Source organism: Vanacampus margaritifer, chromosome 12 (assembly GCF_051991255.1).
Source record: "Vanacampus margaritifer isolate UIUO_Vmar chromosome 12, RoL_Vmar_1.0, whole genome shotgun sequence".
NCBI lineage: Eukaryota > Metazoa > Chordata > Actinopteri > Syngnathiformes > Syngnathidae > Vanacampus > Vanacampus margaritifer.
In genome coordinates, this window is record NC_135443.1 from 19,509,463 (window position 1) to 19,535,013 (window position 25,551).

Sequence of the window (25,551 nt, forward strand, 5' to 3'; positions counted from 1 at the left end):
TAAAGAGGTCAAGGCTTTCTACCAGAAAGCGAAGCAAGGAGACGAGTCAAATCTCTGCTTGTAAAGTCGGCCGGCAGAGGCCTTTTCCTGCCTTGGGTGGGAGGGTGGCTGGTTGGTCCTTTTGGAGGACAGAGCATGCTTGGGTGGCCCCGGGCGATAAACAGACGTTTATCCCAGCAGTCAGCTGCCTCCTTGATTTACGGGGCGCCACCGATAGCTCCTGGATTCATCTGGCCCTTGTCAAACATGTACAGCATTAGAGCACGCTCAGCCGCCCTGGCAGCTCCACTGTGCTTTCTGAACAAGCCAGACGGCAACTGTCCCTTCCTGAAATGCTAATCACATGACGCTAGTGCGCCGCGTGCAAATGGATGAAGAACAACGGAAAATGTTGACTTTAGCATGTGAGGAAAGCTGGCTTTTGTCTTTATTGCGTTGCTTGCGCCGGCAAGCGCTTTCTCTTCATCTGCATTGCGTCTGCACCAAGAAACTATATTCCCACCCCACCTTTGCACATGCTTTTGGTATATTCTTCAGTGAAAATAAATTAGTAAATAACTAAAATTCAAATCATGATTATTGCAGATGATTAAAGCAGCCTGCATTTCAAGGGTAAACAAACACCTTATACAGCTTATATGCTTCTATATGAAAGAACAAAATGTCAACATAAATTATGCATGAACTTATATAGCATGTGACACTATATATTTTACTTCTTAGCCAGGAGTAATAATAATTTACCTAAATTGCAATCAGCTTTGAATCGAACACCAGTCTCTTTTTGGCTTCCACTGTTCCCTGGTGTTGTAGCGCCATCTGCTGCTACATGCAGCACAATACAAAAAAGAATGGTTTATAGAACTACGTTATTATTATTGAACACAAAGCCATTTCTTATACATTACACCAGAAATTGTGTTTTGAAATACACAATCTACTGCCATTATTTATATAATAACATTATTTATGATTACATTAGATAAAACAGTGTTTTCAGAGTTATACTGTTGGCAACACTGTGAGAATAAACAATTGGTCTTAAAGTCACAAGACGACAAGGTTTCATGCTAAGGGAACAGTAGACAAAGAGGAAACCATCAGTACTAATCGTGTTACATTAAGAAAAGCCTATAGAGCAGAACGGGGAAGGACAGAGAAGCACACTTACGTGATCTGACATATCCATTATACTTATATTTGGCTGAGGAGAATGCAAAGACAAGTGGCAGGTCACATTGGGGGAGAAAGGATACCGTGATGCACACATTAGGAAATAAGAGACATCAACGTAAGAGTGTGGCATGGAAATGAAGTGACTAATGGAAATGGTAAATGTCATAAATAAATAAGAAAAAGTCAATGGAGATGATTTGTGGGATGTGGCACAAAAAAATGAGAAATTAAATGATTTGTCCATTTTCAGGATGTGCTGTGATTTAAGGCAGTACATCTACAATGAAATGTAAAGAGCTAAATAAATTACATTTTAATAAAACTATAATGACTATTGATGTAAACAATTAGAAAACACTTGAATATGAAAAACGCTATATGAAAATCTGTGGAACAATGTAAGACAGTGAACAAATGTTGCAGTCTTTAACTGAAAAATGATATTTTAGAGATGGGCATTTGATGAAATTCCAATTGGGAAAGGTCATTATATTTTTTCCCCTCCAATATTATTAGATGGCGGAATATACTTGTGTAACTTTTTACACAAAAGTACCATTACTTAGTAACAGTTGTTGTTCAGTTCAAATAACTTCTTTATACTTTTTTAGAAAACAAACTAGTTGAGAATAAATAACAGCAACCAATTCCAGGCAACCAACTAAAATGAAAAATTGTTTATGATGCCCATCCCTAATATAATTCAAAGGAAGTGGATTTCCTGAAACTGCATGCCCCTTTACAATACCACCTTTTTGAAACTGTTGCGTATAAACAGCATTGGCACAGATTGGGGCCATGAATCCACATTCTGTGATAGTATCAGGAACAGGACGGTAAATGGTGAATGCAGCAACAAGGATCTGAAGGTTCCTGTAGCTGAGTTTGGCGTACAGAGCAAATTCACAGTTGTGATGCTTATGTTTAGCATCCTAAATTAGCCAAACCTATTATCAGCTGACCACAAATTCCAAATGTTTCATCACTTTGAGCTGCTAATGCAACCCTGACTAAGGAGACACTGAACAAACATGGTGGACACTTTAACTCAACTGGGCAGTGCAGACACTCTCGACTCAGAGTCTCTTCCATCACCAAAGGTCACAATGAGCGCCCAAGGCTGGCCTCTGACACATATCCTCATACAGCAACCCACAGTGGCCCTGGCATCTGTCTGTAGCGATTTGCCCGCGCCACCAAAGCGGCGAACTAACTGCCCAGCATCTGGGGCGTAGCGAGGCATAGCGGGACCGAGGGTAGAGCGGGGTGGGGAGGGTTTGTTGTGAGTCTGCCTGGTGGATAGGAGCCGTCAGGGCAAGTTTGGTGACGGACCAGAAGGGCAGGGAAAATGAAAACATAATTTCGGTGTCAGGAGAGATAAGGTCTCCAGCAATGAGACGCAGGGAGAGGAAAGATGCATGTTGGTACATCCTAATGGAAGGCCACAGGATAGCATTGGATCCAGCCAAATAGCGATTCAGTATAGCGTCTAGCCAACCTTCCACCATGAATCCAAAGTATTCTGTATTTTATTTTGTTACTTTTTCTTTCTGCTGATCAACTGCAAGGAGTCCTTGGTCGGAGAGAGTGTTGTTCCTACGGAAGCCTGAATGTCTGAATGCAATATACTCTTTTGCTAACCAATGCTAATCTAGGAGTAAAATAAATGTACGTTAGAACTGTCGAAAACGTATTTAACCAAGGAGTGGGATGTATTTTACAGACTTGCCTAAGAATATTCAGTTCCGATGTGATGTGAATTTTTTTTTTAGCTACTGTATATTTTGTTGTGCATCTTATTCACTTCAGCTGCACTTTCATACGGGAAATTCTAGTAGGAGAGGGGAAACTACTAGTACACACCTTCAATCCAAACAAGCAGCAACACCAAAAATCACAGAGTTCAACAGCAACTTAGCTCATGTATCGACAAATATGCATCAATAGTGCTATATTTTCTAGACAAAAAAATCTAGTCCAGATGAACAAGTCATCACGTATAAAGATGTCTTATCTGGTCACAGAATGAAGAACAGGAAATGGAGAGAGGAAATCCAGTAATCTTCGACTTGACAAGCAACTCCTTTGCTAAACTCTTTCTTCAGACAAACGAGGGAAGAAATCCAAGGAACGAGAGGCTTTCCTGAAATTCAACAGGGGGCTCAAGGGAGAAGTGAGATCAGTAACCATGTAATGGCCAGTAATTGGTACCAAGGGATACTAGCGCAGTGCCGAAGTACACGGGGCCAAACTAAACTCATCATGGCACGTTTGACATTAATCTAGGCTGAGTCGGCCGACGTCGGGAGAATGCTGAGGAGGAAATCAGATCTGCACGTCTGAGGCCCAGGCTTTGATAGCCAGGCCTACTGCTGCCATGTCTAATTGACAGACACTTTACTAGTTCCAACCCACTCAAGAGCAAGCAGCTAGGAGGCGATTCACCCGCGAACCTTGTGCGATCACAATTTCTCTATCGGATCAACACTTTGTTTTGTTTTTAATTTAGTCTTTTCTGCTTGTGTTCTCTTTGTGATGGTCATATTGTTAAAACACGGAGATAGACAGTGTGAACCAACTGTGATCTGTGAGAATAGTGACATTACACCATAACTTAGGGCCAATAATATAATTTTGTTGTCCTAAAACTCTTATTTGAAGTAACTTGACAAAAAAAAACATAAAAGATAGAAATAGCTAACTTTAACAGAAATGCAAACTTAAAAAAACCCAAAAAAAACTCAGGGGCTGCTGAACCAAATGTATAGTGCATATTAAATAATAATAATAATAACAACAAATATTTACATTGCAGTATAAGCCTGTACGATGAAACAATATGCCCACTCTTCATGGACACACATCTTACCTTAAATAGTCAAAAACCATCAAAAACACAACACTCAATCTCTAGTAGCGATTATTATCACACAACTGCATGACGAAATGCAGCATGCGAGAGCTAGCTAGCCACCTACATTACTTTACAATACAGCAGCACCACAGAGCCACAACACTACGCACCCACCAAAACACACAATACACTGAGTACAACAAAAATGACTATGATAAATAAATGAGGAAGACGGGGGAAACACAATAAAATAAAAATATACATAGATATGTAGAGAAAGAGTGCTAGCTAGCAAGCAACATACACTAAAGATTAGATAGATAGATAGATAGATAGATAGATAGATAGATAGATAGATAGATAGATAGATAGATATAGATAGATGGATAGATAGAATTGCTAGCTAGCTAGCTACACAAATAGCCAAAAAAACAGTGATTGTCATTTAAAAATATAAATAAATAAAATTTGATTTATGCCACAGATCCACACCTAACAAGACAACCACAGCACGTGGACGACGTCACGGCTACACGTGTACACACGTGTACAACGCGTTACGGTAGCGCATGTTAACGGCACACATGGAAGCGCTGACGTCACAGACAACACGGAACAACAGCATGTGTTGGGCGGTGTCACTTACAGGCACGTAACGTGGTTGCGCAATCATGAACAGACACAGAGGAAAGTGGGTAGGCCCTCTGAAGGGTGTCCATGTTACTATGTACACTGCCTGACATGCAAGAGCAGTCTCGCTCTGAATGGCCGCAATCAAAACAACATGCCAGTTTCATTCGCTTGTAGACGGACATCTTGGCTACAGTCACGTGTCAGGATGAGAGGAGAGGAGAAGCAGCAGGTTAATGGCAAGAGGAGAAAATATTCATCCAGGGAGGAAGTCGGACGGTCACTTCATCAGAATGTGCAGGCCTTAGCAGACTTGAGCCCCCGTACGTGCAATAAACATGCCCAATGTAGTCACGTTCACACTACATTTACACTAAGCTGTTGTTGTGACTTTAAGCTTGTCCCATCAAAGTCAAGTGACAAATATATCAACTGGCGTGGTTCGGGGGGGTCAAGCTGCATGCTAAGGTCGAAACAGGTCAAAAAGGCAAAAACATAAGAGTGGGAAGAGGGTGAGGAGAAAGAGGGGGAGGCATTCAGGGGGAAGGAGGGGGAGAGGCATGAGCAATGTCTTCAGCAGCAAACTTGTCATACATTTTACATTGACATCCTGCAAACCGGTGGGTCTGAGAAGAGCGGAGCACGTACCTGTATCCCATCATGCAGCAGCGCTACGGAAGCGCCTCTGTCCAAAAAAGGCATGACACTATTCTACGGGCAACTCATGCTGTCGTTTGCACAAATGACGTTTCACTGCTCCACGCCCAAAGGGAAGCTTCACTCGAATGTGTTGTTGCATGCGTGCGTTTCTTTTATGTAGTGACGCAAACTTTTTAAAGTTGTCCTCCTCCAACTGAAACTAGATTAGATTTTACATACCAGTAACTTTATATACATAAAACTAAAACTGACTTTTACAGTGATGGCCTACATTACATCAGTGGTGTCCTCAAGGAAAGCTCATCAGCAAGCTCTGCATAAGCCTGATAATGATCGTTTTCATTGGAAACAGAACCTGCAGGACTCTGGCTCTTGATGACAGAGTTTGGACACCACTGACCTACATGCACATTAAAAGCAACAAAAACAAAGTTTACTGTTAACAAACCAAAACATACTGTGCATGGTTTTCAATGGACAGCAAAGATAAGTAATAGAAAATATTAAAATATTAATTTATAAATGTACAGTATTAAAATATAAATCTGCTGTTTATTGTTGTTCTTAAATGAATTACATTTATTTCATCTGTGTATTCTTACATAAATTTAAAAGCAAGTGTTCCAAATAAAATTTTATATTTTTATTATCAAATCTAATGACATTTTGTACAGTAATTAGAATAACCATATTAATTATAAAAATGCTTATGTTTATACAAATTGTTATGTTAACATTATAGAAAGTCTATGTCTGTATGTGAAATTATAAAAAACTGTATCTTAAAAAAAAAACCTATTAAAGCCTTGTCACTTGACTTGACTTTGACTTGAATTTTTGATTTTTTTTAAAAAAGGGATGGATGGATGGCTTTTTCTCTAGCGTATGAATAATTTTAATCTTAAAAGTAGCTAAAAATAGAAGAAAGCCCATTCAAATACTATTGTTTAAGCTTGTTTATCCCAAAAAAATGTGTTGCATATTAGACAGTGAATACCCTTGCAGCCAAAATGCTGTTATGCTGTATGGTCTGCCTGGGTGTGAAGCCTTGAACCCTGAGGGAAGCGGGAGTGAAAGTCCCCTAAGTAGTGTCTCTATATTGCTGTGACTGTGCACCAACAGTCCCCGCTCCCCATTCTCTCATTGGCCAGTTGCAAACTGACAGCCGCCTAACACCGTCTGGCGCCTTGACTCTCTGTGGCCATCTTTGACTTGACTTTGACGCACGTCCGACAATAACATCCCGAATGGAGTTTCCGGGCCGAGGAGAGAATAGGGAACACAGGTTTTCAGGGACGGTTGTAATCCCGTGCGTGCATGCATGTGGGCTTGGAGGACATGCAGAAAAAAGTTGTTTGGGTCTCAGCGACAAGGGGGAAGGTGCAAAGATAACTGTTCACAGTCATGAAGCAGTTTGGAGGGAATGGCAGACAAGAGCAGCAAGGCTATCGGGTCATGCTGGAACTTCTGCACTTCAGAGTTTTCACTCGGGGTTGGGGTGGGGGTGGGGGTGGGGCACTGGGACCACACTCAATGTATGTTATGTTCCAATGAGTATTGACACATGGTAAGTGTGTTGTGGAGCAATGGAGAACACGGCACAGACACGCTGACAATGTCTTCTGACTAACAAATTCACAGATTTCTGCCTAAAAGATGACAAACTGAGTCGTCTGAGGCTGGGATTACACTACACGCTTTTAGGTGACAATTACCCAGAGATAGCAGATCCAGGTCCAGGTAGTAAAAATACTTTCACATTTTAGCTTTAGCCACAGGTGCTTCTATTCAACTGGCAGGTAAACAAGCTCAATTAGCTGAATTTCACATAATGTGTCTGCTTTAAATTAGGAACATGAGCAACTTCCAGGTTACGTGAATTTAAACAAATGTGCGTAGGAGCCCAGACCAACTAAACAGTATGTCAAACTTGAATAATAGTGAATGCTCGAGCATGAGGCCAAGCCCTGCATCCATCTCTAAAAAACATGAAGAATTGACAACCTCTCAAAAATGTTTAGAATAGCCTATATCAATGCTGCAGTTTAAACTGTAATTATATTGCAAATTATTATACCAAAACATTTTAATATTATTGCAAACTCATGTTAGGAAATTACCCATAAAAATGTCTTTCAGATTACAGTTTTCCCTCGCTATAATGCGGTTCACTTTTTGCGGCCTCGCTGTATCACATATTGTTTTTTGGGGGGGGGGCGATTTCCCATGCATTTTTTTTCCTTTACAGTAATGGTTTTAACATTGAGAATGTTTAAACAAGAGAAAAATGTAAATGCCTTGATGAGAAAAGCGCATAAACTGTGTGGTGAGGAGTTTTACAGCCTTAAAACATTTATAATGAATGTAAATCATAAAGCTAACTAATTTATAATAATAATTTCATTTATTGCGGGTATTTTTTTTAACCTAACCCCGGCGGAAAATGAGGAAACACTGTACTGGATTTTTTAAATGCACTGGAAAACACTCAGCAAAGATGCTGTATCTCTTTATAATAATAATAATAATAATAATAATAATAATAATAAATCAGTTCATTCATAACACACTTTTCTTTACATAAAATCTCTTACATTTTGGCTGCATGAATGTAAACTGAGTGATATTGGACATAAGTCACTGAATGTGAAAAATGGAATTGGACATGCAGTGTAAATCCAGCCTTTTGATCACAGTTGCTATCAGGGATCTATATACATTGTAATTTAAGAAGCCTTAGTGCAAAGAAAATTCTGGCTCTTTTATTTCACTTTCAGTACATACTTGATTCATGCTGTTTTGCTGAACAGAGTTCTAGGAAAGGGGTTTATTTCCTGGCACGCCACCACCATCTAGTGGCAGTCTATTGCAACGACAAGTGAAACTGACCCCAAACGACAGAACCTGAGATCACAGGGAAGTGGGCTAAAGTGCAGTCCAGATTGTTGTCATTATGTTTTGGCAACCTGGGTGTTTTTTGTGGGGTGGGTGCTTGGTGGGATTTAAAGAAGTTCCCACAAAGCACGATCACATACACAAAACTTCCTCTGACAGAGTGAAACCTCAGTTCATGGTTTAGGCCTTAAGTGTACATCTCACATGTGCATTACATTTCATGAGGGCTTTCCTGGAGCGTTTTGCTATGAGCGGGTTATTGAGTGCGTGCGTGCGTGCATGTGGGTTTGTGGCATTGGGTCACGCTCTTTACCGCTGCCCGTTTAAAGCCTAGTCAGAGCACCAGCTGAATGGAGCAGTGATGAGAAGGCTCGCTTCTGCTGGTTTGAGCACAGTGTCAAAATGAGAGGTGAGGAGTGGGATGCAGAAGCTACACTGGTACATGCAACAATGATACAGTGTGCTATTTGCTGAGAAAGAGAGGAGGAGGAGTAAAAGAACACTTTGGGATAGATAGTAGGACACCCATTTTTTTTTTTTTACTCACAATAAATCACTAGCAGTGAGTAGTTAATATTAAGTGTTGTTTTCCAAAGGCAGCAAGGGGAGGAAATACATCAAACAGCGTGTCACTGGTCATAAAGAAACATGGAGAAAAAAAAAACAACAGAACCAAATATGATAGAATAGAACTTTTTTTTTTTTTTTTACCTCACACTTTCTCTAAATGAAGTGTGTAAAGGTCAGCCAATTCTACTGAGTGGGCAAGGTATACAATTCCATGATGAATGGAGGTGACACCGACAAAAGCGGGAATTAGTGACTCTCTATTTTAGAACACTGCTTTGTCTCACTAATGGAATTGTTACTGACCTTTTAGCTTAATATGTGCTATTCACTTGAGCTATTGGGGGCTATAGTTCATATTATTAATATTCATTATTAATATTTACAAAATAAACAAATTCCACTTTCAAAGTAATTTAATGTATGCACTGTTTTACCGTTACACTGTTTATTTAAAAAAAATAATAATAATTTTAAGCATCATATATATATATATATATATGGCTGACCTATATACTATGTGTATGATTAATCTAATGCATGCATTTCAAAATAAATAATTCACAAATATTATCGAAAAATTAAATTCAAATATTAAATTCAAACATTCAAATGGTCTTAATTTATCAAATGAAACAGTAATTTATTTCAGTAGCCAAATTAAAAAACTAATACTCATATATTATACTGACCCAATACACAGTGAAATATTTAATGATTTTAAAAAATATATAATTTTGATTGTGAATAAATTAAACCTCAAAGTCTGCAACTCCCAAAAAAAAAAGAATATTACCCATGATACAATCAAAATTATTTTTGAATATGTGGCTTTCTGTCAAATATTTTCTTCTGTGTTTAGTGAGTTTTTATAATATAATCACCTTTTCATTTGTACTTCTGAAATTAATGAACTTTTCTACCATATTTTAATTCATTGAGATATACCTGTTGCCATAAATTAACTTCCAGTATTAGACTAACAGTAGTATATTATTTGTGGAGTGACACAATGGTTAAATCAAATAAATAACTAAAAAGATGACATCAATTAAGTATTTACAAAAATGTCAAACGGAAGATCATACTGGATGCTATATACAGTACAGCAAACCATTTGAATGTTTATTTACCTTTAAACACAAACTCAGTAACACAGTACACTATTGAGGAGCAGCGACGCAATGGGAGGAGCAATCGCAGAGTTTAAAACATCACAGACGGACGGGCCCACGGAGGAATGTTGGGGAATGAGAGGGAGGGAAGGAGGGGAGAGGGTTGAGAGAGGGGAGATACGACGTAGAGGCCAGGATACTCACGTCGTTTGCAGCCACACTTCTTGATCCGCTTGGGGTCAGTGATGTCATCGTGACAAGCTTTGCAATAGAAAAAAGCTCTGAAAAGACACATGTGCGCGCATCTTCAGTACACATTCGCAAGCCTCCCATCAGGGAGTCGTCAGTGTTCACCTCTTGACTTCTTTTGCGTCGCTGGCGATAAAAAAGCCCAGCGTTCCTTCCTGCATCTTGACGTGGTTGCCAGGGTTGATGAGGATGCTGGGGAAGGAGAGACATAAGGGGACACCAGACGTTCATTAACTTTGGGGGACAACGCTCATGCTCAAGCTGACACCATGTGCTAATCAAGAGGAATGGTACATACACGCTTTCATCAGAAAGTCAAGATTTCAACTTAATGGAGCACTTTTTGTGCTTTTATCATTTAATTTAGCAATATAGTTATTTTCTTTCTTGAAGAGATATTTTATGTATTTTTGTTATATATTTTTTATTACTATTTATTTAGTGTGTGTTTTAATATTACAGTGACGTGATTTGTTATTTTAAAATACAGTAGGTGGGCCACTTCTGTTAACAAATATGTTTTTTTTCCCTGATAAGAGTGAGTGAGCAGTGAAGTAACTGACAGCCCTCCAAAATTGCTTATAATTGTTTAAACATATCACAAACACTTGAATCTCATTCCTAACTCATTTTACAACAGTGCCCAAAAGCTTAAAAAATAGCCAGTAAATAATATGATTTTGAAAAATTGTACTTGATATGCTTGTGTCGATGTACATAGCGAAAATACGCCTGTATTGATAGCGTAAAAATTGCAAAACTCTCACTAACCTGTTGCCTTTGAAACAAAACATGGATCTTCCAACAACCTGAGTTTGTACCTCTAACCATACAGCCACATGATTTACTTAATATAATTTATATAATTATTATTGTAAGTTAAAAAAAAAAATAAAAATTATTGATTAAAAAAAAAACATAAGCCAAAAATGAAGATACATTTTTTTTAAGCAAATCTAATCCAGCTGTGCGTCATGTGAATACTTTTTCGCCGGTGATGGTCATCTGACCAGAGTGAGCAAAAGTGTGGCTACCACTAATTGCGCATCCTTACATAGTGGACAAAAACGGGTTTCGTAAATTAACGTAAGTGGCGCATGGAAGTCTATTAAATTATATATATTATAATTGTAATGCCTGTATTGTTGTAAATAAATTAGCGGTAATAATACATATATTATTTGAATCTATCTATCTAACATTTTACATAGATGATATTAATCTTAACTTTGGTGTATTGTTCCAGTCCTAGCAAGATCCCAGGCTAAACCTCCCCAAAAAACAAAAATGTTTATCGAGATGCATCACTTCACTTCAGTAATACTTCCTTGACCACAATTACTACTTTCCTATTAGCTAGGGCTTTGGAGGCATATTAGAAAGAATTAAAGAGCACACACAAAAACAGCTGAGTTTAGGCACCATAGAATAATGACTAGCAAACCGCAAATAGGCGGGTGTTTCATCCTTCATGGCCAATTTATCACCCGTGCTTCCTGTTTTGACACATGCTACAATCCAGACAATTGAGTAATCTGGAATTTCTGAAAAAGCTTCGGAACACGAGTCCAAATCAAAATCCCTACTTGCCAAGATGAACTATGCTTTGAGGAACAACAATTTCCTACTTTCCCGGCAGCCTTGAATGCAACATTATCTGTCAGCTTTTAGCAGACTTGTTAATCATGTGGAGGGACAAAATGTAAAACAATATGAACGCACAATTCTTTCTTTACTGATCATCACTTGGACAAATGTGATGGCACTTACAGGTCGACGTGACTGCAGAACAGTAGATGTGTATTATAGTAATAATAATTAATGATTTGTGTTATTGTTGGACAGTGGGATGCAAGGGAATGAACAGTGCCTCATGTTATTGGCATATTCTATTTGCAATATATCTATATCTATCTATCTATCTATCTATCTATCTATCTATCTATCTATCTATCTATCTATCTATCTATCTATCTATCTATCTATCTATCTATCTATCTATCTATCTCTCTCTCTCTCTCTCTCTCTCTCTATCTCTCTCTCTATATATATATATATATATATATATATATAGATAGATAGATAGATAGATAGCTATACACACACACACACACACATATTATTTGATTCACTGGTGGCAACAGCTTCCTCATTTAATTACAATTACAACACGGGGTAGAAACTAATTTAAATGTTGACTATTTTCACTTTAACTGAAATATGAAAATAGAACAGGATGTGAGTGTGACCCTTTTTGTTATGAATGCAAATGGCTGTATCATTCCCCATTAATTAGACTGACACGAAGAGGAAACATCACACACACGCACCTATTATAGGCTCACACACACACACACACACGGGTCATTAATGGTTACCTGTGGGCAACAGTCATCAATGATGTGAGTGTGAAATCAAAAAACACACAATCCACAGACCTTTGAAGGTCACACTCCTCCACAACGTGAGCCCAGATGAAAGACTAGACATACTGATCAGATTTTTTTGATGTTTCAATCAGTGACTCAGTGAAATATCTTTCCTCTGGGCTCGGTCACACTCTAATAATCATATCACAAATATCAAGGGAGCAATTGAATCCATATTTCATCAAATTGTGCAAGTCATGAAGTTAAGATTTCAAAGTCCACATTCTTTCATCATCAAACATCAAAGGCAGAATTCACTCAGATTTAATAGCCCCCCAGAGAAATAAGCATGCTCATTAGTGGGGGGAAAAAAACACACAAAAACAAATTAATTCAAACACTACCACACAACATTGCTACCCCAATCTGAGATTTTCCAGGTGCACTGGTCAGGTGGCGAATGGAAACTTCCAAGATGCATCGAAACCTCATATTGTGAGCAACAAGGCAGGCAGTCCAACACCAACGTCATGTGAAGGCGTCATATTCAGAGCATGCAAAGATAGCAAACATCATGATGAGGAGGAGGGGGGGGGGGCACTGCAGTTCAGGTATAGGGGGACGGATACATAGATGCAGACGGTTGCAGTAACTTCTGTGCAGTTGGATTGTTTCTCAAACACCAAACTGACAGGAAGTGACCTTACTTGAGGACATCTACTCCAAAGACGCACACACACACACATATATATGTGGGAGTGACTGGACAACGCGGCTCAACACAAACACACACAAACACACACAAACACGCACACACACATATTCGCACACCTCAACCCCTTCCCCTTTTTTCCTTTATCACATACATGCGCAGAACGTGAAGCATCGACAACATGAGAAAGTGATGGAATGCAAAATTGAAATGCATTTAGGGAGGGGAGGGAGGGGGTCAAATTTCACTTTGGATACACTTAATGCTATCCAAAATGTCCATGCCTTTTTCCTGGGTGAATGGGTGTGCTGGTGTAATAAACCCACGTGGGACAAGACATGCTATCATATTAAGCACAATATAATCAGCGGGTCTCCGGAATGTAGAACAAGAGATTAGCAGCAGCACATCTGTCATATTTTTTTCCGCAAAGATTTTAGGTAATTGGATCAAAAAAAGATCAAACCCAAACAGAGTTAGGTCATAACTGAAAGAAGGGAACTGAAAGTGAGAGAAATCAACTAAGCGAAGGAAGGGGCTGGTCGAGGACAAAATCAAATAAGAGGTAGATGTGGAGAGGGTGAGCGAGCGTTTGGCCTTGGTACAGCGACAACAGCAAAGACAAGAAAACAGCACTCCTACAAACATGTCCAATTCATCTAGTTCCTCTCTTTCTCTTTCTTTCTCTGCCTGCAAAGAAGTTAGTGCATTGAGCACAAGGGACACCATAAAAAAATAGAAAGTTAGGAGGAGGAAGAAAAAAAAGAGGCCTGTGTGAGATAGCGTTTGGGGAATATTCCTTGGGGGGCAAACTCCCAAAGTCAGAAGCGTTAAAGTAGTGGCGGAACTTTGGAAGTTAGATAGGGTAGAGGGCATACCGCTTTCGGCTTCTGCAAACAACAAGAACAAAATCTCAAATCAAACAGGAGAACACAACCGACTCTTGGCAACGTTTGGATGATTTACTGATTGGCACGTTTGCGTTGCACCCAAAACAACTCATTCAAATCCGTTTGATTAACAAATATGTGCATTCACATTTTCTTTACCAACCAGGGAGTTTGTTTGTCTATTATTAATTGTAAGCAAACTTCGACAATCTATTGGGACAACGACGGAATTTCTTAACATATTGTAAGTACATTTAACTGTTATGGCTTTTGGTGTGTTGAGCACACAAACACACATATGCACGCGCGCACACACACAAACACACACACACAAACAAACACACACACACACACACACACACACACACACACACGCACACACACAACAGGATAAGTGTTCAAGGAGAAGAGGGAGTGGAAGTTCACAGAGTATTTGGGCCACACAGAAAAGAAAAAAGTTAAAATACTACAGTAAAGTCAGATTGCATAAAATGAAAATCATTTAAAAAAGTCTAAATATTGCAATCAATTATAAAAGTCATAATTTTACAAGAATAAATGTAAATCTAAATATTACAATAATGTTAAAAAAGCAGTAAAATGACTACTTTTTGGACATATCAGAGTATACTAAATAAAATTTTTAGAAGCGATGTAATAAGGGTTCCTACATATTTGAGATGTCAAAATTCCCTATTTTTAAGACCCTAATTTCCAAATTTCTGTGTAAAAAATTCAAATAAATTGTGACAATTGTGGAGGATGGTTGCATCCACTAAGTCCATTAATCAAAATTGCACACCTTAAGAGCATTAGCCCGCATATACCATGATCAATTGCCTACAAAAATACATATTGAAAATACCGACTCATGATTTCACGTTTTATAATAAAAATAGAAAGTTTTTCTATATCGATATATGTATTTAGATGTGACGTTTGATGCAAGCTCTCAGGCTGGCAACGGTACATACAATTCACACACAGTCACAGCTATCATTCAAAACATTAACAGTGAAGTGTTCAGTTCATATTTGTCAATTTTTGTGGCTGGGCATTTTGATATTTTAATTGCAATATCTCATCGTTTTGGTTCACTTATTTATGTTGATTTCATCTTTCTGGTCTGCAAACTGATTGCAATCTGAAAGCTAACTCTTTGAGCCGGTTCGGTCTCTTTAATTTCCCCCGCCCCGACCATCAAAGATGTTTTAATCACCAAATAAAGTAAATGATTACATCACAAATTATTGTTTTAAAGTAGCTCATTTCTGTCCTTAGAACACTTCACATTTAGTTATCAGATAATCGGACTGTGTCAGGTTGCTATGTTCGCTTATATGATCTTACAGCTAAGGGTGGTGCGCATTAATTTCAAACAATAGAATTTATTTTAGAGTAACCACTTGACACGTTTGAAGGGTGCACTGTAAATTATCAGCTGACAATGTACACAATGTCATTTTTTTTTAGACAATCAGACTCAAGCATTCATCAAGACAATGATGTGTGCTCTCACAAAAACATTGTAGCTATGCTTAAAAAAACAAACAAACAAAAACCCTGGATAGATGATCTACATTGTTTTTATATATTCATATATTTTTGTTTTGAAAAACAGAGGAAATAAGTCAAATATCGTTACATACTTTCATACGTTTTACTTGTTTTTAGGAATCCTGTATAATATTAAATTAAAAAGCAACAAAAAAATTATAAATGCAATGCAAAATTTGCTATTACTTAAATTCTATGTTCTTAAAATTGCAAGGAAAAGTAATCATTTCACAAAGAAATGTCAAATTGTGAAAATCAAGTTATAATTTGATATGCAAAAGAGAAAAAAAATCTTAATTTTATGAGTCATGAGAACATGGTGGGAAAGTAATTTTACCAGAAAAATGACAATTGCACGAAAATAAAGTTGAAATATTATGAGAGTCAAGTCAAACTGTAGAGTGTTCATATTGATATTGATGTTGATGAGACAAAATATTAAACGCCGCTGGTCTCAGACTGTTGTCTTTCAGTTTATATAAGAATTTTTACCTTTAAAATAAATCAAATCCTCTGTTATTCTCATAAATTTAAGACTTTTTCTCATAATTGTATAATTTCTTTTCAGTGTAGCCCTTATACTGATTTGCCAACTGAGATTACTGAAATTATTATTTTTGGGTTATTGACAGGGAAAGAAGAGAAGTTAAGGAGAAAAAAATGACATGAAATTGAAATGTGCATTTGATTATCTTGAAAATTGTTTTGTGTGCATTCAGTAGGCTATTATAGCATCAGTAATCTATTTGTTGGTCCACTAGAATATAATTGAGCAGAAAGAATGGGTTATTTAATTGTTGGTGTGGTTCCATACATCTGTAGGAGAATCAAGAAGAGACCTTAGAGTGTTTTGTTGTGACATTTAGCCCGTTTGATTATTGGTTGCTAATGCCATCAAACACATTGTAATCTCAGTTATAATGGGAGTGTTTGCCACATACAAACCTGCTCTCTCTCTGCTCAGACTTGTATTCGATGGCAATAAGCAACAGCTTCAGCTTCACGTAACACAGCCTGTAAAATATGTGGAGAATATTAGGAAATTCTTCATGTTTTACATGCGCATTTTCGCTCCTGTTTGACATAAAACCTATAGTGGACAGTCGGCTGGCCGAACAGCCAAAGAGGGGTACTTACTCGCACACAGTGGGGAAGGAGAGGCCCACAAAGGCACTGGACAAATACTCCGTGTACATCTCATTAGCCACTCCCTCAAGGTAATATTTCTGCCAGGTGTCCTCCTCGATCTGGAAATTAATGGTAGACAAGTCATAGCATCAATGTTTTTCCTTGCCAATATAATGTGCAGATGTGGGGCTTGCTCATTATGTATTGATCCATCATCTTAATGTCACGAGAATAGTCCTTTGATAGAGGCGAGCACCTCTTCAGCGCTCAGCCACAGAAATAGATTCCAGATGAAATATCACGGTAAAATATGACGTGTGGGGACGCTAATGGGAAGTTTCTCTCGTTCTGGACGAGGATGTCTCGATTTACCGGGGAAGTGTTCTGCCTTGCATCACTCTCCCGCACGCTGTCGCCACGTATGTTCGCCTCGCCTCCAATCTCCTCATGAATCAGTTCATTGAAGCCAAACTCAACGTGAGCCTGGATTTATCTGCGTGACGGGCGAAGGAGTTACCTCAATGAAGGACCTCATGGAGAAGAGGTTGGCCAGCATGGTGGACAGGCCCTGAGCCAGGCAGCTCTGGGCGATGAAGCCCGCTTTCAGCTCGGCCAGGCAAATGGCATCGTCGCCCTCCTTCCAGTTCCAGCTCGGAATGTTCAGCAGATGGGCCTTCGCCCGGCGACAACATACAAACAGAAGATGTCATGAGAGAGTTTAATGAGTGAGACGGGAAGCAGGAAACATATCAGTTTCATCCATTTTGCCTGATGATAGCAAAACAATAACTCAGTAAATATCACTGGCGAATAAAAAATCTTGAAAAAAATGGCTCTGACTAGGGGTTCATTTGGACGACTTTCCAAATACAAGCTATGGAATTAGCTCAAAATTTTTGCTTCAAACCAAAACGCAGTGATGGACAAATGAAGCTTCATGAACCACTTATTTTTATTTACAATATTTTTGACTCCACTAGATGGCACTCTTGGTTTTGAAGTGGAAATTTTATCAACTTATATTTCCAAATTCCCTTTTAAAGCAAGAGCATCATCTAGAGGAGCCCAAAAATATCGCAAGTGGTTCATGAAGCTTCATTTTCCCATCACTACCAAAATGGCCAACTTCCTAGTCAGTTTCAAGAATAACTCCTCCAGACTTTTTATGAGTCCTGTTCACAGACTTAAGTGGCAATGCCACTTACTTGCCATTGGGAGAAGTTATGATACCAGCGGCCATCTTACGTTGCCACTCGCCAAGCACAAACAATTGAATATTGATTTCTCTGCGGCATTTTCACGTTATTTTCCGACTCAACAATGAAAATGCCACAGTCTGGGAGAAGCGTTACATGTACATTTCATCAGTAAGAATAAAATGATACGTTGACTCTTATAAGGTGTCTCAGAATGCTCGATGCAAACAGTAAAGTTCGTTCTTTGCAAGGCTCGCATTACTCCATACAAGGACAGATAGAAGTTGCCAGGAGCATTGGCAACACAAGATGGCTGCCCTCTCAATTGAGCCCTCTGGGACCAGTTATTAGTTACATTCATATATAAGTCCTGGTATGGTAGACATGTCTCCCCAATTTTGTGTTGATGAAGTGAAAACGGCGGACAAACATTTTCTAACGTGAAGCAACTTCTGAGTTTTTGGAAGTCCTTGATCAGAAAACATATGCTTGTGAACAGATCTGCATTGGTTGAGGAACCTAAAATGGTAATTTATTCATTAAAAGAATGCGATTCCAACAAGGGTCTTGCACCACCTGGTGTTTGGACCCTAAATAACAAACAAGCTGAAAGCAGCGATGAGTACACAGGGGCTGCCAACATGCTCGGGGGCCCTCAGAAGGTCTTCACACATCAACAACCCTGATTGCTGGTAACGTTTATTGGCTTTGTTAACAGCGTCTCACCTTATTGTGATATTGAAGCATCTGTGTTATTATTCTGATTTTAGGATGGTAGTTCTTGATGGAGATGACCCTTTAGGAGGGGAAAGAGATTTAAAAACACACACATAATCAAACAAAAAGGAACAAAAACTCAGGTCAAGAAGATGATGTGCTACCTCATGATGTTGGAGGCGTCTTCAGCATCAGGATCTGCACAGTATTTGTTGGCCAGGATGAGACAGGCATCTGCTGACTCGATCTAGTGTAGGGTCCAAACATATGAGTCATTGAAACACTTTTGATTCTGATTGTATGTGTCAGTGATGTTACGCAAGCCCGCACAAACCAAATGTACTGTATCTGCCTTTTAACTTCTGTCTCTGTTCTTCAGATATTCACAAAGACATTAGTCATGTGATCTGCCATGGGATTTCCCTGGAATGGATTTTTGAAAGTGTATATCTGCAAGTGATGCATTTTTCATTGTCAAATATTTTTTTTATAGAGAAATATGCAACCAATATACCTCAATAGTTAGGCAGATTTGTATTTATTTATTTCAATTTTTATTTTATTGTAACATCAATACTTGATAGTAACAGACTTGCTGAACAAGAATGAAGTTTCAATCATTTTAAATTAAAACTACTTTTTTTTTCTTGTAACAGACTTTTATTCAGATAAAATTACAACCCAGCCTCACAATTCTGAGAACTAACTTAAAATTTTACAAGTGAAGCCAAAATATTACAAAAATTAGTTACAGAAGATTAATTATTGGGGGGGGGGGGACTATTAAAAGTTGCATAAAATAAATACAATAAAGTTAAAGACAGATTATGAGAATACATGAAAAAACAATATTCCCAGAATAATAATTGCAAATTAATAAATTTTTTTTTTCACGAGATTCAAGATGAAATGTGATGAGAATAAAAGAAACAATTTGTTTCCAGAAGAGGCACAATTTGACAGAAAAAATGCAGTATGATAAAATGTCACCATTTTATGTGTATTATTCTATATATCTATATTATTAGAAAAATACACAATTTAAATACCTGGTAGGGGGATGGGGGGCAAAAAATGTCCAAATATGAATATGTTTGCACATCATTTACACTCAAATATAAATAAAAAGTTGACTAATTATGGTTATTCTACAGAGCCCCTAAGATGACATCGCAGGGAGAAAAAACAACAACTTTGCAGTGCCTAGCAAAGATTGCGAGATTTTTGTTTTGTTGCGTGGGAACGCAATTTTTTATTTTTTAAACGAGTTGATGTACTTCCAGGTCATCTTCGGTGTGACCAAAAGCGACAAGGATGGAGCATGTAGAGTAGTGGGAAAGCTTAATTTAATTTTATTTTGAAATGGGTTTAAAATACAAAGATATAAAATCGGTACTTGATATAAAGCACGGCTTCCAAATAACCGCAATAACTGTTCAAGGTCCTCCACCATAACTCTTTCCAGAACCTTGGAGACTCAAATCTACTATGGTGCCGCCGCCTTTCACAAGCACATTCGAGGCAACATGATCCAAGCTGACCCGGAAGTACATCAACGCGTAAAATAAATAAATAAATAAATAAAAAGGCGTCCACTAGCAAAAAAACAAAATAACTTTTGCTTTATCTCGCAAACAATTGCGAGGGAATGCAAATGTTTTTGCGAGGGAACGCAATCTTCTCCCTACTATGTCACCTTAGGGGCTCCATATCATTCTGTCAGCTTGTTCCACACTATTGTATTACATTTTGTTGAGTGATTTTTCTGGCCACGTCACTTTCCGTGGCTTCTTTCTCAAATACTTTACATGGACCTTATTTCAATTGAAACCCACAATTGAAAAGATTGATCATGTCTTGATCATGTTAAGAGTATATTTTGTTCTATGACTCTATCTGCAGCACATTTCAACTGATTAATATGCTCCAAAAAGTGCTAAAATGGAATGTACCTTGACTCGAGCCAGGTCGTGAGGATTGAGCACAGATCCCTGGTAGAACTCTACTTGTGTAAAATGGCGTTTGAACAAGGCTTCCAGCTCAAGATTAGGGGAAATACTGGCACACAAGGGTAGATTGGTGAATACATGAATGCACACTTCCGATACAGATCGCTTTTTTATGACAATGAAGACAAATAGGTGAACTTACTTATGAAGAAAAACAATTTCTACATTGACATCATCCCTGTCCTTGTGTAGGAAGTCTTTGAGGAAGTTGGAGACACTTTCGAGGGTAATATGACCACAGACCACAATATGCCTGAAAGAAGGGGAGGGGAAGAAATCATTTTGAGTGGGCAACATAAATCATTGCAGACACTGGCATGTCTCCCAAACATCATCAGCCAAAACCAAAGCACCACAAAAAAAAAGTCAAGAAATTTATTTTCAAAGCAAACACATAATTGAATTATATTGTTTTTGCCATTTAAGTGAATATTTTCCCCCCTTGTCATGAAAAGTGGTTCAAACCTGCAGGACGAGTGCAATGAAACACTCAACTGTGAGCCACTTTAGCAAATCTAAGTTATAATCACGCGGCCCGCAGCGGTCGGCATATCATCCGTTCTCAATATAAAAGTCGTCCCTCCAGCCAAACCGCCCCCGTGTGAGCGGAATGGATGTTGACAAAGACATGCACATCAATATGATCGCTGCGAAAGACGTTCAAAGGGATATGGGAGGCCTCTGTTTGACACTAAATCTAAACAGGACCCTGTAACAAGAACTTGGCAAGAGTCGGTGGCGGAGGGATCTGTCAGCCGGTGATTGCAGCAGCACATTAGATCCGCGTTTGGATGTACGCACTGCAGGCTATAGTGATCAAGTGCAAATGTCAGATACACAGCCAAACAAAATCCACACTGATGAAAGGGTGCGGCTTTCGCTTAATTCTTATTCGGCGTGATCGTCGCCATGTCAGTTGGATATTGTTGTCATTGTTGTCAGTTAGGTTATTCCAACTCATTCTGTACGATTGAATAGCCTGTGATTGAAAGTCGAAGATGTTATGTTCTGCTATTTTGAGTCCTGTAGTTGCCAGAAGCTCACATTTTGTCAAATTTCTAAACAAATCAAGAAGACGGCCATGTTTCTCTTGGCCATGGTCTCGGAACGCAAATGGTAAAGATACTAATAACAAAAATGCTTCTCTTCAAATCAATTTGTTTTGAATCTTGGCTGAGAAATTCATTCAATCATCATATGATCATTCAGGAGAAGTCATTCAGGAGAAGTCAAGTGAGTCATTCACGTATGACCAGCTTTTCTTTGCTAAGCAAAAATACTTAACTGATTTCCAGCAACATTCTTGTATGAATGGAAATAATTAAAACTCTACTCAAGAACTAAAAATTTGTTTCTCCTCTCCTTCAAAAAGCATTCCTTAATCCTCCATTAACCAGAATACAGCCTGCTAACTTACCATATTGAAAAAGTTGTAACGAGAATAAAGTTGTAATTTTATGATGAAAATATTGAAAAATTATTTTTGTAACAGTCTGACTTACGTTTGCATAATTATGACAATGTCAGAACATTAGAATAATAAGATCCCAATTCTACAATAAAAAGACATTCAAAGAGCAGGGTTTCTGCAGATATCATCAAATGTAATACTTTTTAAATGTCATTTTTAATGCAACTTGAAACTAATTTAATGCCCATGCTGTACTGCATATAAAGACACATGCACACCTATAGGTACTACATAAAAACATATATCCATATACTGTATATATATTATGGCTGTCAGTTAATTAAAATTTTTAATCATGATTAATCACATGATTTCCATAGTTAATTCACGATTAATCATACATTATTCACACACTATAGCTGTTTTAAATGTGCAATATAATAGCTTTTTCAAGATTCCCTTACTTTTAATTAACATAAAAGTGGGCAAATATGCTAAACAAATACGAATGTGGTTGTATGTTTTAATTCATTGATTCAGTCATTTTATAGTTAAATAACGTTTAGTAAAATCCTACGGAGGAGCGCCAAAGACGTTAAAAGACGTTCACCAAGTTTTTTTTGGGAAACGGGTGGAGGAAAGCCTTGGCCAGCTGTGCTGAAAGTATCAAGCAGATTGAGTTAGTGTAATGACTATTTTTGGCCCCTAGATGGCAGCGATGACTCTCTTTGGACAAGATCGGGTAGGCGTCAGTAGTAGAAGACGTGAGGCGGAGCTAGAGTGTTGAGGGGACAATGGCTGAGAAAGCGAAAATGGCGACCAGTGGCAAGCAGCTCACGCTAGATATTTTTTTTTCAAAGAAGAGAAGCATCAACCAGTGCTTAAGAGCACATTGATGACGACGATGATGATGGTGACTTCGAGGTTGACGCCGAAGTTGGAAGCGTTGACGCGGCGGCTATGATCACGTCATAAAGCCTCACCGGCTAGCGATGCTAACGCCGGAAAACGCGGAGCACAACCGAGCACTTCAGCACAGGCGGACGTTTTAATCGGACGACGAAGAGTGCCCGAGTCCAATGCATATTCATCGGAGGAGTGGGTACAGTCTGATCACGGAGAAGACACTGGTTATGGACTACGATGCCACCATGAATGGAGCGGATAAGATGGATCAGAACATCTCTTACCACCCGGTATAGGAACTGAAGGACATGAGGAAGCCAGACGTAACACCACCGTAACGTCACCGTATCATGATCCTGAGAGTAGACTTGATGTCAACATGGCCAAATACACACTGCAGTATATACTTGCTATTCCCCGGAAAAAAAAAGCCAGCTAAAAAGTGTAGCGTCTGCAATCGCAGTGAAACTAATCTGTTGTGCAAATCCTGCTGTGTCCCCTTGCACGCAGGGGAGTGTTACAAAAAGAAAAACTGTATTTGAAACATCCACATAATTGTAAATAGTACCACGGTTGCACACATTTGTAAATAGTTTGCGAAATTGTTACACTGTTGAATGTAAATAAACGTATTTTGCTATCAAAAAACACTTTTTCATTGTTGGTGGTAGTGTTTTACAGAAGTAAAGCACTGTTTAGGTGTTTGTGGCATCATTCATGAGAAAAAAAAGGTGTCAAATTCACTAGAGTGATTGATTTCTCCGTATTTTGTTTCAAAACAGAGCATTTGGATGAAACTAACCATTTTCTATTGTTGATTGCTGAAAAACGGAATAAGGTAGAAACCGTCCTTTTTTACTGATGAAAGATGAGAGTCCAATCTTTTAGTAGTATGTGTGTTTCCATAGTCCAAACACAAAATTTTCTGTGGACCTTGAAAGATCAGTCAAAATGCTTAAATCGCCTGGCACCCACGGCATCCCTTTTCTGAAAACGTCTGGCAGTCAAAGAGTTAATAGTTACAGTTAGTTAGTTAGACATTCACTCCCAGCCATTTTCACAGAAGCAATCCCCTTCACTCCTGGATTTTGACTGATTTTGCCCACACAGAATATTGTGTTCTACTGCTATGAAAAACATAGAACCTACCAAAAGAAAGATTAAAGATTAAATTCTATCTGTATCTGTTTTGCAGCAATTAGCATTAGAATATAGCTAAGTTTCATCATTATTCACAAATCTATTTAAAAATGTAACAGTATTTTTTTCATCATGGCACTGGTGGATATAGTTTGCTCTGCTGCCAACTGCTGGCCGTTTGTGTAATAATTACTATTTCTTCAACCATTATTTGCAGTTGAGAGGCTCCATCAAAGCCTTCTGTATGCTCTAGCATAATAAAAACAACATAAAACCATATAAATACATCTTTGGGACACATAAAACATTTAAAATAGAATGTATTTATATTTTTGGGAGCAAATGAGTTAGAGAGTGTGAAACATTGAGTCATAGATTTGTATTGAGGTAATTTTCTGTCACTAGGTGGCATTAGTGCTTCATGATGGATGCTGGCGGCAGGAACACAACAGTTTTTGTTTCAAATTCAGAGCAATTGGTATTTGGAACATGAAGCAACTCATGGAACACTGGAATCCAGGCCATTTTGTTCATTGTAAATTACAACTAGTCACTAGTCTATACAAACAATGAATGAACAACAACTGTATTTTAAATTTTGAATGCCTCTCTGCATCACATTGAATGCTTTGTAATGCCATTGAAATCCTTCATTTTAGCAAAATCCATTTGACTTTTAATGCTTGTTAATGACCCACGGAAACCCTGAAGAAAATATTTGTATTGTAAGCAAAAAAAATCTAATCGGAATAATTGTATATTCTATGAATTAATTCCCAATATTACACAAATAAAGTCATTATATGAAAAAAGACCTTGTAGTCACAATTTGCTTTTCATGTTAGATTCTGACCAAAGCTGCTGTATATAATGTCTAAATCTTGCATTGATTAAGTCAGAATTTTATGAGAAATGCTAATTTTGCGCGCGTGTGTGTAGGTTGGTTGACATAAAAAAAGACTACAAAAATCGATTTTGAATCTTAATGTATGGGAGAAATTATATATAATTGGAATATGAAATTGTATGTCTAACACAATTTTCTTCACTTTTATGAACAATTCAGATTTGGTAGCGATCTCCCCTGCAATGACATGTTTAAAATTTGCATAACAGCCAAAGTATTTGGCGCATGAACGTATTAGTGGCTCTTAGTATAGGTGGGGCTTTAAGCTCTCTTTGAATGGTATTTCTCTTGGGGTGGCCCCTTTCAAATAAACTGTTTGCACCCCAGATGTTTTAACTAAGGCCGTGATGAGACATTGTGAACTACACAGTTCTATGATGAAGTAAAATTTGAGAGTGATGGCGTCCTGTTGCCAACATTGGATCCAAATGTGCCCTTCTACTGACACAGATTAGTGCGGACG

At 38.2% G+C, this 25,551-nt stretch overlaps 1 protein-coding gene across 19 annotated transcripts in view; it reads right to left on the reverse strand.

Moving 5' to 3' along the window:
• kcnma1a (potassium large conductance calcium-activated channel, subfamily M, alpha member 1a) overlaps positions 1–25,551 on the reverse strand; it is a 181,974-nt gene that overhangs the window by 41,548 nt on the left and 114,875 nt on the right. For 7 of the 19 annotated variants that reach the window (XM_077581867.1, XM_077581876.1, XM_077581873.1 and 4 more), the window contains exons 10-18: positions 20,867–20,977; positions 20,668–20,773; positions 18,880–18,962; positions 18,725–18,794; positions 17,320–17,475; positions 16,812–16,921; positions 16,620–16,688; positions 10,252–10,338; positions 10,102–10,178 (exon numbers count right to left, since the gene is read on the reverse strand). In XM_077581867.1, coding sequence (XP_077437993.1) covers positions 10,102–10,178; positions 10,252–10,338; positions 16,620–16,688; positions 16,812–16,921; positions 17,320–17,475; positions 18,725–18,794; positions 18,880–18,962; positions 20,668–20,773; positions 20,867–20,977 — 869 coding nt within the window. Of the gene's footprint in view, positions 1–744; positions 826–1,171; positions 1,205–4,676; positions 4,851–8,762; positions 8,772–10,101; positions 10,179–10,251; positions 10,339–16,619; positions 16,689–16,811; positions 16,922–17,319; positions 17,476–18,724; positions 18,795–18,879; positions 18,963–20,667; positions 20,774–20,866; positions 20,978–25,551 lie in introns of all 19 variants that reach the window. The other 12 variants (XM_077581858.1, XM_077581862.1, XM_077581857.1 and 9 more) reach the window with 5 other exon arrangements.